At 38.4% G+C, this 17,935-nt stretch overlaps 1 protein-coding gene across 2 annotated transcripts in view; it reads left to right on the forward strand.

Moving 5' to 3' along the window:
- Positions 1 to 17,312, forward strand: part of vwc2l (von Willebrand factor C domain containing 2 like) — a 32,568-nt gene extending 15,256 nt beyond the window's left edge. The window contains exon 4 of one of the 2 annotated variants that reach the window (XM_084122998.1): positions 16,870 to 17,312. In XM_084122998.1, the coding sequence (XP_083979124.1) occupies positions 16,870 to 17,021 (152 nt within the window). In that variant the 3' untranslated portion in view covers positions 17,022 to 17,312. The remainder of the gene's footprint in view (positions 1 to 16,869) is intronic. The other variant, XM_084122997.1, reaches the window with a different exon arrangement.
- Positions 17,313 to 17,935: the final 623 nt, after the last annotated feature.

Consider the following 17,935-nt stretch of genomic DNA (forward strand, 5'->3'; position numbering starts at 1 on the left):
CAACAACAAAAATGTGGCTAGTAAAAATGCTGTGTGGCTAGTAACTTTGGAAAACCACTAGCCACATTGGCTAGTGAGCAAAAAAGTTAATGTCAAGGCCTGCTGGCATGTATCAGATTTCATGAAATAGCCGTTATAGTGTGATATAAACAGACAGCTCTATGCACAGGTTGTTTAAAAACTACTCAAACTTTCTATTAGATCTCAGTTTTACCAGCAGGTGAGCTCTGATTACCAATCCTCTGCTCAATTACAGGGGAAATTTGGTTCAGATAAACAGTGTCCCATTGATTAAGACCATGCTAAGAAGGATTAATTGGCCAAAGGGGACTCCTCTCTCCTGTGACTTGATGCACTATAGTCAGCAAGACCCAATTCCAAAATTACAATTATTGGATTCCAATGGCTCACTGGATGGCCAAGGGCAAGAGATATCCCTGAGTCAGTCCGATACTGTGGCACAAACACAAAATGTAAGCTCAGTGAATCAGTGGGATGAATAAAATGTTGATCGGTACTGTGCTTATAGGCCAGGCAACCTAGAAGCTTGCACGACTGGAATGTTACTGTAGATTAGGCAGCAAAAGGTAAATGCTAACTTTCATTTAAGATTAGGATAATAAATATACAAAATATTACAATTTATAATAGATATAAATAATGTGAATATGGTGCACATGTATTCATTTAATATGTAAAATATTGAAATCAATTGTAATTAACAAATGAAAATATTAAATTAAATCAGTCAAATTAATAATAATAATAATAATGCATGGTCAACATACTTGGAATTGTGACTTTTTCAATGTGATAACATTGTTTTTCTACACTGATAAAATTAAATATATATATACACTCACCTAAAGGATTATTAGGAACACCTGTTCAATTTCTCATTAATGCAATTATCTAATCAACCAATCACATGGCAGTTGCTTCAATGCATTTAGGGGTGTGGTCCTGGTCAAGACAATCTCCTGAACTCCAAACTGAATGTCAGAATGGGAAAGAAAGGTGATTTAAGCAATTTTGAGCGTGGCATGGTTGTTGGTGCCAGACGGGCCGGTCTGAGTATTTCACAATCTGCTCAGTTACTGGGATTTTCACGCACAACCATTTCTAGGGTTTACAAAGAATGGTGTGAAAAGGGAAAAACATCCAGTATGCGGCAGTCCTGTGGGCGAAAATGCCTTGTTGATGCTAGAGGTCAGAGGAGAATGGGCCGACTGATTCAAGCTGATAGAAGAGCAACTTTGACTGAAATAACCACTCGTTACAACCGAGGTATGCAGCAAAGCATTTGTGAAGCCACAACACGCACAACCTTGAGGCGGATGGGCTACAACAGCAGAAGACCCCACCGGGTACCACTCATCTCCACTACAAATAGGAAAAAGAGGCTACAATTTGCACAAGCTCACCAAAATTGGACAGTTGAAGACTGGAAAATTGTTGCCTGGTCTGATGAGTCTCGATTTCTGTTGGTAGATGGTAGAGTCAGAATTTGGCGTAAACAGAATGAGAACATGGATCCATCATGCCTTGTTACCACTGTGCAGGCTGGTGGTGGTGGTGTAATGGTGTGGGGGATGTTTTCTTGGCACACTTTAGGCCCCTTAGTGCCAATTGGGCATCGTTTAAATGCCACGGCCTACCTGAGCATTGTTTCTGACCATGTCCATCCCTTTATGACCACCATGTACCCATCCTCTGATGGCTACTTCCAGCAGGATAATGCACCATGTCACAAAGCTCGAATCATTTCAAATTGGTTTCTTGAACATGACAATGAGTTCACTGTACTAAAATGGCCCCCACAGTCACCAGATCTCAACCCAATAGAGCATCTTTGGGATGTGGTGGAACGGGAGCTTCGTGCCCTGGATGTGCATCCCACAAATCTCCATCAACTGCAAGATGCTATCCAATCAATATGGGCCAACATTTCTAAAGAATGCTTTCAGCACCTTGTTGAATCAATGCCACGTAGAATTAAGGCAGTTCTGAAGGTGAAAGGGGGTCAAACACAGTATTAGTATGGTGTTCCTAATAATCCTTTAGGTGAGTGTATATTATCTTTAAATACTGGTTTTGAAAGAACATCTGCTTTTAGATAAAGCTTTACGGAAGTAAAAATATATGACAGAATCAGACAGCTAACCTTTTTGTTGACGTTATAGATTTTAACAAGCTAAAATGACATCAAGTTTGCAAATTGCAGCCGAGTTCCTGTCTTCAGTTTTAAAGAAATTTTGACGCTCTTTAGAGCGCCTCAGGAGACGTGTTTGAAAATAGATTGGTAAAGAAAAATCATATCTAATCTTCTAAGTGCAACTTTAAAATCTATGAAATTCCCTCCTTTTTCCCTTCTGGCACATGTTGACCTAAATTCTCCAGGATCCACATTACAATCAGAAGTGTGGTGTAAGGTATTGTTGCTAAATAGAGACCGGCTGTGACTTTATGCGTTACTAGCGCAGAAAGACAGCCAGAGATACGCACACACAAATACACAAACCTCGCCTACAGTCTGGAAGAGAACTAATCCAGACAGACAGGGCATGGTGACGAGCTTGTGGTGGTGGCATTTTAGGGAGGCTGCGGTCCAAGATCTTTAGAGGGGTCATATCAGGAAGATTCAGATTCTTTCCTTGATACTTTGAGATAAAAGTGTTCAATGTATTATATCAAAAAGCCTTCTGACCCAATACTGCATTTACGTAATGCATTTATCATGCAAAGATGGCGTTTACATCAGGGTTGGATATAATGAGTTTAATAAGTGAACTACGAGTACTAAGCAAAGATTATATACAGAATAAAGAAAATTTTAAAAAAAGAGCCAGATTTAACTGATTAACCACAGCCCATGAGAACCATCAAAGAATCAGAATCACATTTAAAAAGTAGCAACACTTAGAACGCATCTAAAGGCTGCAAAATGGTTACTTGCATGAACTTCGGTTGCTGAACAAGAGTCTAGATGCGGTAGAGTCTGGAGATTCTTGATGATTTCGCTAGGAGTGCGCTGATGCTTGATATCTTCTGGATGGTCCAGGTTGAATCCAACGAAATTAACTTGAAGGTAAATTGCCAGAAAAATTCAGGAAGTGTGATGTCTCAAAGAGATTGAGCCAAGATGTTTCTAGATAGGGAACTCTTAAAGCTAGTCAATCCGTCACACCCATTTTTGGTGAGGTGACCAATCACAGGTGCGAGTTTTTACCTTATTTGCTTGCTTATGGTGGTCTGGAGAATTAGTGTAGTTTTACACCTAAGTATGGTAAAAATAATATGATGCATTTTATAGTAACATACATATACACCAATGTTGTGTCTATATGGAGTTTTTAATATGCTTTAAGACAAACCATTTGCAAATTCATAAGTTAACACCATTGCTGAGTATTTTCTCCTTAAAATTGCAGTGAGCCAAAGACAGTCTCAAAAACACGGTTTGAAATCGCCAGTGTTTCTTACGTCAAAAAAACTACCTTGTAGCCAATCACGTCAACGTGCCGGCAGGCTTTAGCATATCACCATTACTATGCTGTGAAGCAGGAGAGTCTCAAGAGAAGTGGTCACCACACCTCTCCTCTCTCCTGTGCTATCTTTGAAGCTTGAGGAGAGCCCCAGACACCGTCTCCGCTAGGATTGTCCAGGGGAGCAGAGGTGATAACGGCCTTTGAAGAGAAGTTGCTTTGTGTCTCTTCAGGGCAGGGCCAGTGATTTAGCTTTAACAAAAGAGAGAGGAGGAAGGCTTTTATGATGCCTAAAACATAGTCTCAGCCTCAGACGTCATTCCCACAGACCATTAGCTGAACGTCTGATGCATATGGCACACAAAATTGGAAACATTAAGTCGTCATCTGATTGGTTGAATTCTCCAGGATTTCCGGGAGACTTATGTGTCCCGTTCTTTAAAGATCCGCTGGGAAACAAAGCCACTGTGAAGCCAAACCCCCCTTATGAAAGAAGAAAGTCTGGTGTGTTTACAACCGTGACAATGAGCACTTATCAGGATCAACTAAACGCTGGATTTTCTAAAGTATGTGAAGTTCAAAGTTCTTGAATGTAGAATGTTTATGCACGCCGGTCTTTTATTGTAGGGACATCAACTTTTAATTTTCACCAACCTAAACATGACTCGGAACAAAACAAACTGTGATTGGTTGCTTAACATGTCAGTTAGACTTAGCTCTTTTTGGTTGCAATTTTAGGAGGATGAAAGGCAAAATAATTAGTTCGTGAGACTTTATTTCAGTTCAATCAATTCCAATAGCGTTGGTCAAAGGCTGTTCTAAAAAGCCTGTCATGTAATCTCTCTCAGATTGTTCCACATGGACAAACTGAGACGTTAAATGTCAAGAGACACTTATCCCAGCATTGACGGAGCTGGCAGAGGATCAACAATGACACTGGGAATGCCAAGTCTCAGTCAATCAAAATTCAGACATGACAGCATCATTTTTTTTATAGCACAACTTTAGACTTCCATACACATATAGCCAGTGTTCGAAATATAACGTGTCCTTTGGGGGAGCCCACTTGTTTGTTTGTTTTTTGGGGGGGGTTTGTGCGCTTGCGCTTGCCTCAAAAGAGGACTTACAATGACTTACAAAGATACATAACAGCTACAAGTGTATGCACTACTTGCTTTATGCAAGCACTATATAGGATAAATCACTATACAGGATACCTATTATACTTCATCGACACGAATTGATTGGTCAAACAGCTAAGTGCCACCCACAAATAGTCTATAAATTAATTAAATTAAATTACAGTTCACATGAACAATGGTTAAATTACTCGTCAGGTTACAGAAGATACCATAATTCCTCCGTTCAATTAGGCATAAGACATCGAGAGTCACGCAGACCTATAACAACCCAGCCACAACACATAATTGGGAATAACATGCCTTACTTTAACACAGAATCGAACACAGAGGCCTGGGGTCAGCTTCCTTTGCTGTTCGTCCAGAAATCCAAGAAGTGGTGCTATATGCTAACTGCAGAATGGATTTCAAGGACTTTGCGCGCAGATCAATGGCCTCCAACGTGTATATACTTTTTCTACAAATCTTTGAGTTAATACATGTACTAAACATGAGTGGAATGTGCACCGCAGCGCCACCACACCTTGATGCTCATGACAAGAATAGCATGTATAGTTATCTTTATTGAAGTGAATTAGGTTTAAATCGCCGTCATGCATAAATGAATGATATTTTGCTATTTTACACACAATAATCCACGATGATCACATTACACAAAACTGAAATTGCACGTCAAAATAACACAGTGTCAATATTTTTTGAGACCCCCCCCAAAATTTCACAAATCACGTTTTCAGGGGAGCCCATGTCTTATTAAGGGGAGCTGAGCTCCCCCTAGCTCCCCCGTAGTTCGCACCCTGCATAGAGCTCACATCTGACTCTCTTGCATGTCATGTCAAAATGAAAGATGTGGAAGCCTGGGAAGTTTCACTATACCTTTCTGAGCCTCTCTTAACGAACCTCACAGGAATGCAGTACTTTTTTTGCTGAGGTAAATTTGTACTCAAAAACAGCCTCAAGTAATAGTGATGTGCTTGCTCCTGATTGCTAATTGCCAAATTATGCCTCTAAAACTTGGCACTTGATGCAGCCTTGGATCCAGCCCATGTTAACCAGAACTTTGTCCAGCAATACTAAGCACAGTTTGTGCACTGCTGGAAAGACAACAGGCCATGTTTCTATGTGGGTGAGCCAATCGTGGGCAACCATCTCTCAGTGGCTTCAGTAGTTACCATAGTAATTGCATACTTGTAGGTTGCAAGCTAATCTGAGGGCAATGACGTGGGCCTCCACTGCAACAGAGTAACTTCACCTATGATTATGACTATGATCTGAATGTAGAAAGAACATGTGAAGAACAGGGTGAATTTAAAGCTGCAAAATTAAATTAAATAAAACAACAAAAAACATAAACTACAACATGCTGTAAACATGTAGTATGTGCACTGCATACATACCTCATTGTAAAGGATATAAACTGTTTGTCTGTAGTCACATACTACAAGCATGCATTGGACTCATTATTGTGTTTGTAGCAGTTACAATGGTTTACAAATTTCCACTGTGAAACTGTGGAAGCAAAGTGTTCTAGGTTCACTTTATTTTCACAATTTTGCCACTATAAGTTACTAAAAAAGACTCAAGGGAGATTTTTTGACAATTGCAGCTTAAGTGAACCAAAATGACCTTCGAAGTCAGGTACAACCAAGGCCAACTGCCATTTTCACTCATTTCACTTTTGGGTGAAAATAAAAGACAACGCCTGTGTGAAGACCCTTAAGACACTTCATAGGAGACAAAAGTAATCACTTGGTGGTTTTTGCATTCCCTGTATAACATAAGAGCTGAAATGTCAATGTGATTTTATGCCTTCTGTTCTATTTTAGGCTTGATATCTGAGATTGAAGATACATAAGATGTCAAATGTTTATCATATCGTAGTTTAAATTTCACTTACAGTATGTGTCAAAATAAACCAATATGATTTTTTTAATCAAACTGCAACAGAAAGAACATCATATGATTCAGAGATTGCACTTCTTGGGAAAGATAAAATAAAATATAAATATTTGATGAAAAACTTTAAAAAAATTGTTTTGGTACTAAAGTTGAAGTACTTAAATTACTAAAAACAAAAATCAATAGAAATATTATAGAAATTATAGAAATAAAAAGCTAAATAGAATTATTAACTAAAAAACGAATAAAAATTACAAAAGCACATAACATTACTATAAGGTCAATTTAAAATGAAAACTAAAATATAATAAACAGTGTTGGGGTAACGCATTACAAGTAATGCGAGTTATGTAATCAGATTACTTTTTTCAAGTAACGAGTAAAGTAATACGTTACTTTTAAATTTACAACAAAAAATGCTTTTTTTCCTGTAAATTTCTTTTATGTAAAGCACTTTGTAAACACTGTTTTTAAAAGGTGCTATATAAATAAGCTTTACTATGTTTTCCCATTTATTTACTCTCCTGTCCCCATGATGAGAGAAATCAGGAGTAAGATGCAGAAGAGTTGTGTGTACGCTATGTAAACATGATGGTTATTGCAGTTCTAGACTACATGTGAGCCGGCATTTACTCATCTCACTTGCACAAAAACAGATTCAGTATTCCTCAAAAATGAATAAAAACAGTGAAACATAATAAAATAATTTTCTGCAATCCAGAATGGCACACAGCTAAAAGGTTTGTTTGAGCTGCACCCTCTACTGTACAGGCGTGTTCATTTCACTTTTGGTGTGAAAGGGCCTTTACATTTGCCAAAAAATAGAACTTTTATTTTTGTTATTAAAAACAAACAAGCAAACCCAGCCCAGGTGAGGAAAAAGTAATACAAAAGTGACACCGCATTACTTTTCATAAAAAGTAACTGTAATGCAATATTGTAACGCAAAAGTAACTTTCCCCAACACTGATAATAAAAGCTACTGTACAGTAGTGGCCAAAAGTGATGTCCTGAGGGAATATTTGTTTTAATGACCCTACAAGATCGATTGAATCATCAAAATATGAGGAAAATATTTTGTATATTTTAAATATGAGGGATGAACACTAAATTTGGTATTTTTGGTATTTTTATGACAAAATTATTTGGCAAAAAAAAAAAAAATGCAAGCTGCAGGTTTTATTTTACAATTCAAAAAAGAAAATTCATAGGGGGAAAAAAACATATTGACCACAACATAATCAGTTATTATTATTAATTATTTTGTTGGTTATCTGATGTCTCCACAATTTTGCGTTTTCACGAATAAAACAATTGACTCACAACTACACAATATGCTTACAAAATCTTTAACAAAAGTTTAATGATTTTTTATAAAAGGGTGAGGACGTCAATTTTCCTGGCTGGACATCACTTTTGGCCACTACTGTAATACAGCTAATACAAACTGCATATCATAACCTTATAATGTACAATGTGTGATGATGTAAATTGTAATCAATGGACTTGATCATGACAAAATATAGTCTTAAAACAGATGTCCTGGTAATTAAGGAATGACATCAAGCATGATCCTATCCGTTATCTGTTTGGTTCCTGTCCACCTGGCCAAGGTGTCCTTGCACTAGTGACGCTCTTTTCTATGGGATGATGAATAACTGCTCTTGGCTAGGCTAGTTGTTCCGCATCTCTGTTTCACCCCATTGAAAGGCTGCTTTTGTACTTTTGCCAACAGCTCATAATTTTTACTGATGTAAATCAAATATTTGAGTGCATGTAGGACTCCTTCAGGTCTCTTAGGAGCATGCAGAATATTGTAGGCAGTAAAGCAATTTGTGCACCGCTAACCCCGCCGCCCTATTGCAAGTCTATTAACATGTCTCTGATGTGGTTAAAAGGCAATCTAGTTGTTTTCTCCCACAGTAAAAGGGAGGTCACGAAGCTTGAAGCTTGAACATTGAAAATGTGTGGCACCACTGACTTTTACTGACATAGAGTGAGGACCATATTTCAGGAAATACTGCCACATCAAACCAGAAGTACTTTTCAAGGACTTGCTTGTCATCAATAATGGCCTTACATATATGCTGAAATGTTACTTCTGTAAATGCTGTTTTTTATTGAGCCGAGTATTTTGAAAACACTTCTTAAGAGCTGACGTTTTACTTATTCAGATTTAATTTACAAATAATCATAAATAGCACCACCACAATTATAAAGAAAATGCTGTCTGGCCCTTATAGATGAAATTGCAGCTGTTTACAAACAAATGCTCAATGGTGCTCGCTTCAAGATCCTCCAGGCACCACAGAGATGTTTTAGAGCAGTGCTTCGTTCAAATTGAGCTGAAAATGTCCACAAAGTGAAGTGTGGGGGCTTAAACATTCTGTTTAACGAAGATTTAATATGAAAAATGGCTTTTTAAAATCTTTATCGATGACCAAGATCACAGTCCTTATAATAATATATTCTAAGAAGACTTGACTGACCAGTTTCATAAAGCCATCACACAAATTATGATCACAAATGGTTGATTTTAATCTCTAAAGTGCAGGAACTTTAAAGGGGACCTATTAGCCCTTTTTCAGAGTCTTGATTTTGTTTTGGGGGTCTATTGGAATAGGTTTATATGCTTGAATGTTCAAAAAACAACTTATTTTTCACATATTTTACATTGTTGCAGCACCTATCTTCCCAGTCTGTCAGTAACGCTTTGTTTAATACTTTAATTATATGTATGTTTTATAATTCTCTTTTAGAAATCATCTCGTTTTTAAAAAGATGGTCTTTGACATGGAAAAGTGCTTCGTGCCTAGGGTCTAAGCAGACACACTTTTCCTTGTGGCAGAGTCGGAGTACTGCAGGAATTTGAAAATCTAAGCAATTCTTGCTGCTTGCCATTCTCAAGTGAAGGATTTGGACGTTGACTGTTGCTCTTTTATATGTTAATGACATTATTTAGGCCGCGTTTACAAGGCGGAGATCTGAAAATGGATCAAAATCATTTGCGATTTAGGGTGTGTTACACTTGTAGTTTGGTTCGTTTGGTCTGGACCAAAAAAAAAAACATTTAGTCCTAGTCCGCTTAGCATTCACATTGGCGTTTTAACACCGAGCCATGGCATAGGGATATGTTCACAACCTGCCTGGTCGGCTTTTATTATGTATATTTCACAACGGAACTTACCGAAAATCCAAAACAATGGTGTGTTCTAGGCTAAAAGCATTCGTTAAATGTGCTTAGCCTACATATGATGGTATTTTGACCAGCTGAGAACTTTAGAGAAGAGAGAAGAGTTTATAAAATGTGTAAAGGAGTCAAATCAGCAGCAGGAATCCCTCCGTCACACACACAAATGAAGATCTGCTGTGAGGAGACACGGTTCGGATTCCTGTACCGAACTGTGATGGGCAACATCGCGACTATGACGAGAAAAAACAGGAATACTTGAGAATTCTGTTCTTATCAGGATTGCATCTTGACATCATGTCCCGTTTTTGGTTTGTTTACATGTCTTTGGTCTGTGTTGCATTCATATATTATTTGAACCGCACCAGAGTTCATTTGGAAGCGGACCGAGACCCATCTTTTCAGCGGTCTCGGTCCGCTTGTTTGGTGCACACCAGGGTTCGGATGGCAGCGTTCACACTTATTCAAATGAACCGCACTAACAGAGCAATCGCACCAGGGTTCGTTTTAATTGGTTCACACCCCAAGTGTCACAATGGTAACTGTGTATCCGCACCCTATCAACAATTTAGAGCATCTTATAGATTTCACATCTGGAAGAGAGGTGTACGCATGTTTTTTGTGCGCATGTTTGTTCTCTGAATCACACGTACGTATATTTGAAAATGATTGTAATATTAAATGTAGGATGGTTTCTACAAAACATTTTATAAATGAGGCCCTTGGTCTCTATAGCCCCTTTCACACAGAGATTCCGGAAAATACACGGATAAAGTGACCCGGGATTTGACCCGGGTTCGTTTGATTTTGGTTCATTCACACTGCCAGTGATTTTCCGGAATCAGAGAGTGCGTTCACACACAACCCGTAAAAATCCCGTAAAGACACGTGACATTGATGTGACTTGTAATGTCTCAGCAGCGTCTTAAGTTTGCTTAACCACGCTTGTGCATTTTTTTTCTCTGATTCGATCAGAAACTTGCGCATTACGTACCGTTTCACAGCTGGCGAACGATCCCGCGCTTCAGCGTCATCACTACGACACAGTATTATTACGGCTTTTGTTCACACAGCGCGCGTTCCGGGACTGAACACGGCAATGTTACTAGGTCCCCAACCCGGCATCGATCCCGGCATCAATCCCGGGTCGTGTTTGCGTTCACACAGAAGGCACTCTGGCAATTTGCCGGCAATTTCCCGGGTTCAAAGCGATGTGTGAAAGGGGCTTATGAAGCCCCTTCTTCTGAAAGGTGCAATGAGCTAGGATTGGTCGGGTGGACCAGTGTTTTGTGATTTTTCAACTGTTTCGAGCGCGATTTGGAAAACGGCCCATACCATAAACACGAGTTTCAACACTACTAATGTGGCTCAACCAGGCCTCGTCCCGCTTTTTTTGCATTTGAAGTGGGAATTATTTAAATGAGGAATATTGAGACTTGTACATTCCCAGAAGAAAACTCAAGACTACAATGGAGGCATTTCAGGGAATTCAGAAACAGGGAAATATAGGCTGTAGAATAACTCCCTTTGGTGCTTTGCAGGGCTGGACTGGGACAAAAAATCGGCCCGGGCATTTAGGCCCAGACTGGCCCACTATATGATCATAAACACCACCCATCTTTGCACGCCCTTAAATATATGCGTAATGAGTGAGTATAAGAACAAGTGAGAGTTAACAGATGAAATAAGTAAAAATTAGACATTTATTAATACAGTTGAACTATACTCCACAGTGATGAATCCTAAAACAACCTATAAGCTGCATTGGCATAGCAATACCAGCGTTTCTCACAGGATTTTTGTTAAAACTGTGGTGGGACCTCTGTCCCTCTAGAGGGGGTTGGGGGGCATGCCCCCCCGTAAGAAAATTTTTGTGCATTTTAATGTTAAATTCATCAATCTGGTGCACTTTGAGAATTCAAAATTAAAAGCTCCAACCCATATTCAGTGTGCAAATTAAACAAAGAAAAACTTAAACCTCTTTTAGTTAAAGTGTCTATTTACATTACACTACATAATAATAGTAATAATAATAATAATATTAATCCTATGACAGTAATAGCCATATTTTGTAAAACAAATGCACTAAAAAATGAAGGAAACTTTCATAATTAGTTTTGTACCAATTTGTATACTTGAAAGAGATAAGCACATGATCTTTTATTTTGACGCAAACTGCATCAAGCTTTTATTTTGGCGGAAAACATGGTTTACAAACGCCTCTCATTAAATTTCTAGTGAATTGCGGTAATCATCAACTATGCAGATGTGGAAATAATCTGTAACTGGGTAATGGGTTCCTACACTCATGACATGGCCTAAGTGTTTTGAAAGTAGTTCTGCTTACCGCAGGCTCTAAACTCTCTCATCTCTCTCCTGATCCTCCTCACTATCATCATCTGCCACTGGAGCTGATGAAGGAGCTGATGAAGGGCAGAAAACATATATTTTGACACATAAAGCGTCTGCTTTAAGGGCCTGTTTCTATTTTTTCCACACTATTTATCTGCACATTCTTTGCGTTTCTTCTCCATCTCGCTGACTATTTTGACAGATACACACAGACACTGCTGCACGCTCGCTCACTCGTTTAAAGTTGTGATTGGGCCAGCCCAGTGTCAATCAAGAAAAGAACCAATGGGCCGCTGATCTACGTGTTTCATGGGCTGGTATGTCAGAAAAAAATAAACTAACGCTGACTTTTTTTGACCAATGCATTACACCGGCACAAACCCAGCGCCGCCAATTAAGCAAAACAAAACAAAACGAATGGGCCGCCGATGTACACATTTTATGGGCCGTAAAAAAAATAAAATAATAATAATAATAAAAATTATGTATGAGTATGAGATGTATCGGCCCAAAAAGCACGTCGGCCCACCGGGAAAGTGCCCGATGGCCAGTCCAGCCCTGGTGCTTTGCATCTTTGTAGACCTTTTTCATGCTCAAACAGCAACATTACACACTAAAGAAAGTTGTAAAAAAGCGTAAACATAATATACCACTGATTGCAGCATCAGTCCCCCTTGAGGTCACCAAAGGTCAAGTGCTGTAACAGAGACAGTATATAGACCTTATTCAGAGCAGCGCCATGACAGGTATGAAAGTGAGGCTGTGAGGTACAGACTAACCATGTTTTCAATGGCATCCGCTGTAAAAAACCTATATAAAGCTCCGAGATCACTTATTTTCCACAGCTCATATTGTCTTGGTGCTCATTTTATGTCTACTGACATTTCTTGGAAAGATATTTTTGCAGTGTTTCAATCAGAAGAACAATCCAAAAACACATTAAATATCAGTACAACCAGCTGAAGAGATTTACGTCTATCCCTCACAGCCTCACTTTCATTCCCGCTAAAAATCAAAGATGGCACTGCTGTGAATAAGGTCTATAAAGACAAAGAAATGCACAAGCCACAGATAAAATAATTGCACTGCGCAATATAGAGGCTACAGGAATGGACATTTTGCCTTTAAATCGTCCTTTGGTCCTTTATGTCAATTACTTGCAAAGCACAAATAAAATAATCTTCAGAAACATTCAGACAAATGTGGCTGTGCTCAGCTTGTAATTTTATGATAAAAAAACGCAAACACATCACAGGAATTAATTCTATTGAGCTTTTTGAGCTATTCCACTTTTGATTTGCCATCATTTAGAAATAATCATTGCTAATTTACATGGGTAAATATGGACAAACGCAAAGATATTTGATAAGCAATTATACCAACCGCTTGGGGTTTAATTCACAGCGGGCCACTAATATTTGCTCATTGGGGAATTGCATATAAAACTAAACTCTTCTTGTAAATGATCATAACATACCCTTGGAATTGAAAAACAGTGTCTGTGTTATCAGAGATTTAACATTGCTGTTGACCAAATGAAAATCTGCACTGTTTTATATCATGTCTTATTCAGCTTATAATTCTGACCATCTCACCGAACCAGAGAGCACAAAATAAGTAAAAGGAGCCGTTCACATGATGCATCCTTGCAGCTTGATTGAGTGCAAGTACGACGTCGGCACACGATCTTAAAAAAGTGGCACTGAGAGACTAAAGAAACAGTAAGATGGAACAGCCAAAGATGTCCATTTTACAAGTTTACATAGCATACGCCAACAATTAAAAGCATTAGCATTTCATTTATTCTGTCCATTTCTGTTGGCGATTTTGCTGCATCCACTCACAAACATAAATTTACAGGTAGGAAATTTACAAAATATCTTCATGGATCATGATCTTTACTTAATATCCTAATGATTTTTGGCATAAAAGAAAAATCGATAATTTTGACCCATACAATGTTTTGTTGGCTATTGCCACAAATATACCCGCGCGACTTAGGACTGGTTTTGTGGTCCAGGGTCACATATTAAAATATGAATAAATCATAATGCGTATTACAACATGCTTCCAAATAATTTCAGTTATTAATAAATACCAAAATAATACATTAAGAATCCTTTTAAAATTTCAAATTACAAAGTCGGATAGCCTCTGGCACAAAAGTAAACTTAGTAATTTTTGGTCATACTTCCAAACCGCCTACCCAAAGGTATTATCTCAAAGTGAGTGTTCAAGGGGTGCATGTTATCGCCCATAATACTCCAGCTCCAGGCTTTCCTTATCACTTGCTGCTCATAAAACGGAATTAAACTCTGCAGACTAGGGGCACACCGGTAATTGCGAGTTATAAAGTCCAATTCTGAGGAAAAAAGACTAACTTTTTTTCTCAGAACTACGCATTTATATCTCACAATTCTGACTTTAGAACTCGCATTTGAGAATTTATATCATGCAATTCTGGGGAAAAAAGTCAAAATTGTGAGATAAAAAGTCGCAATTACCTTCTTTTTTTTATTCAGTGACAGAAACAAGCTTCAATACTTTTTTTTTTTTCAGTGAATAGTAAGTGTTTACATACAAAAAAAAAAAAGTTTGTCAAATTTCATTTGGACCAAAGCAATTTTTTTCAATGCCATGTAAATGCAACTGATGAAGCTGCATTTATTTGATCAAAACTACAGTCAAACAAATACAGTAATATTGTGAAAAATTATTACAATTTCAATATACACTCACCTAAAGGATTATTAGGAACACCATACTAATACTGTGTTTGACCCCCTTTCGCCTTCAGAACTGCCTTAATTCTACGTGGCATTGATTCAACAAGGTGCTGAAAGCATTATTTAGAAATGTTGGCCCATATTGATAGGATAGCATCTTGCAGTTGATGGAGATTTGTGGGATGCACATCCAGGGCACGAAGCTCCCGTTCCACCACATCCCAAAGATGCTCTATTGGGTTGAGATCTGGTGACTGTGGGGGCCATTTTAGTACAGTGAACTCATTGTCATGTTCAAGAAACCAATTTGAAATGATTCGAGCTTTGTGACATGGTGCATTATCCTGCTGGAAGTAGCCATCAGAGGATGGGTACATGGTGGTCATAAAGGGATGGACATGGTCAGAAACAATGCTCAGGTAGGCCGTGGCATTTAAACGATGCCCAATTGGCACTAAGGGGCCTAAAGTGTGCCAAGAAAACATCCCCCACACCATTACACCACCACCACCAGCCTGCACAGTGGTAACAAGGTTCTCATTCTGTTTACGCCAATTTCTGACTCAACCATCTGAATGTCTCAACAGAAATCGAGACTCATCAGACCAGGCAACATTTTTCCAGTCTTCAACTGTCCAATTTTGGTGAGCTTGTGCAAATTGTAGCCTCTTTTTCCTATTTGTAGTGGAGATGAGTGGTACCCGGTGGGGTCTTCTGCTGTTGTAGCCCATCCACCTCAAGGTTGTGCGTGTTGTGGCTTCACAAATGCTTTGCTGCATACCTCGGTTGTAACGAGTGGTTATTTCAGTCAAAGTTGCTCTTCTATCAGCTTGAATCAGTCGGCCCATTCTCCTCTGACCTCTAGCATCAACAAGGCATTTTCGCCCACAGGACTGCCACATACTGGATGTTTTTCCCTTTTCACACCATTCTTTGTAAACCCTAGAAATGGTTGTGCGTGAAAATCTCAGTAACAGAGCAGACTGTGAAATACTCAGACCGGCCCGTCTGGCACCAACAACCATGCCACGCTCAAAATTGCTTAAATCACCTTTCTTTCCCATTCTGACATTCAGTTCAGGAGATTGTCTTGACCAGGACCACACCCCTAAATGCATTGAAGCAACTGCCATGTGATTGGTTGATTAGATAATTGCATTAATGAGAAATTGAACAGGTGTTCCTAATAATCCTTTAGGTGAGTGTAATTTAATATATTTTAAAATGTAATGTATTCCTGTGATGCGAAGCTGAATTTTCAGTATCATTACTCCAGTTTTCAGTGTCACATGATCCTTCAGAAATCATTCTAATATGCTGATTTAGTGCTCAAAAAAAAAATTTTTTTATTATTATCAATGTTGAAAACAAGTTGTGCTGCTTAATATTTTTGTGGAAACGGTGATTCATTTATTTCAGGATTATTTGATGAATAGAAAGTTCAAAAGAGCAGCATTTATTTGAAATATATTTTTCTGTAACAATGTGTGCACTCCAAAAAATGCTTGGTTGTTTCAACACCATGTTTGGGTCAAATATGGACAAACCCAACTGTTGGTTTAAATTAAACAGTTTAAACCAACGGTTTGTCCATATTTGACCCAAATATGGGTTGAAACAACCCAGTATTTTTTTTTTTTAGTCTGGTTATTTGATTGATTAATTAGTCTATCATCTAATTCAATATTTTTCGTTTTTCTGCATAGCCCTACAATGGTCTTCAAGGCCACAATAGAAGAGAATAATGAGTGGAGCGTGCTCTGATCACACATAGTGCCAGCATGGCTGTTCAGCAGCCCCTGCAGCTTGTGGCGCATTAGAATGCAAAGCATCCCAGTGAGAGGATGTGTGAGGAGGAGAATTAGAGAGAGAAAAAAAGAGAGGAAGAAAGAGGAGCAAAAGAGCTTTAGTGTTACAAAAACAAGCCCATCGGTGCATGCCCGTGAAAAACATCCACACGTCTGTTCCGCTTTCGAAACTCCCGTGAGTCACCCCAGCATTCCCTCCAAAAGAGGCTCCTGTGAGCTCTCTCTCATTCCTCCTTCCTTAAAATCTCCTCCTTTTCCCCCATGTGACAGGTCCAAATTGCTTCGCTGGTACCACAATCATCCCAGCTGGCATTGAAGTGAAGGTGGACGACTGCACCATCTGTCGGTGCCACAGCGGGGACTGGTGGAAGCCTGCGCAGTGCTTGCGGCGGGAGTGCCTCAACGGTCAGCCGTCATCATAGAAACCCTCCGGAGATGAAGAGAGGGACACCGATGCGATGTGCTGTCAGCGGCCCACCTTATGACAGCGAGAGACTGACTGACTGGCAGGAGCACAATTCCTCTGGCAAACTGAGACGGCTGGACAAGCTGAGATACATGGGACATGGACTCGACATAATGTACACTCAAACACACACACACACACATAAAAATCCTTGGCAGAATCATAACAGTTTGTCTTTCACTGAGAACACATTTTTCTCCTGTGATGAGTTTATACTATGGTGAACCTCATGGAAATATTTCACTCCAAAATCAAAAGAAATAAATTAAGAAATGGTACTTTGCATAAAGAAAATAGTCTATTTTAGGACTTTATGATATTTGCATTTTCTCCCATAAAAAATTCCCCCACTTCAATTTTCATTTTATTTTTTCCCTCAGAATTACTTAAATTAATCCAAATGCTTTTTTTTTTTTGTAATTGCCAATATTCACAGGGATTTTCAATAGATTATCATAATGAAATTCAATATTTTTTACTGTATTAATATTAAAAAAATATTGAATGATTAAATATCAAAATAAGATTACATTATTAAAAATAATTAAATATAAAAAATATTCAAACCATCTTAAATCATCACAAATTAAAGTACAACATACTATCATAATATATAAATACTTTATAACAAAGATTAAGAATTACAGTACAATACAGTTACAAGAATGATGATTTATGCATTGCCGCAAAATGACAATTTAAGTGTTAAAATACCTTAATAGTCCTAAAACAAGCTTCATTTTCTTCGGGCAAAATGCAATTTCTTATTTTGTTCATTATTAGGTGTGAAATATGATCTGGACATGTTCTTGACAAGTTTCATGAGATTCACCCACTAGTTTTATTAGTTGCTTATGCTGCTTAAACACA

This window comes from Abramis brama, assembly GCF_963993115.1.
Source record: "Abramis brama genome assembly, chromosome: 8".
Lineage (NCBI taxonomy): Eukaryota > Metazoa > Chordata > Actinopteri > Cypriniformes > Leuciscidae > Abramis > Abramis brama.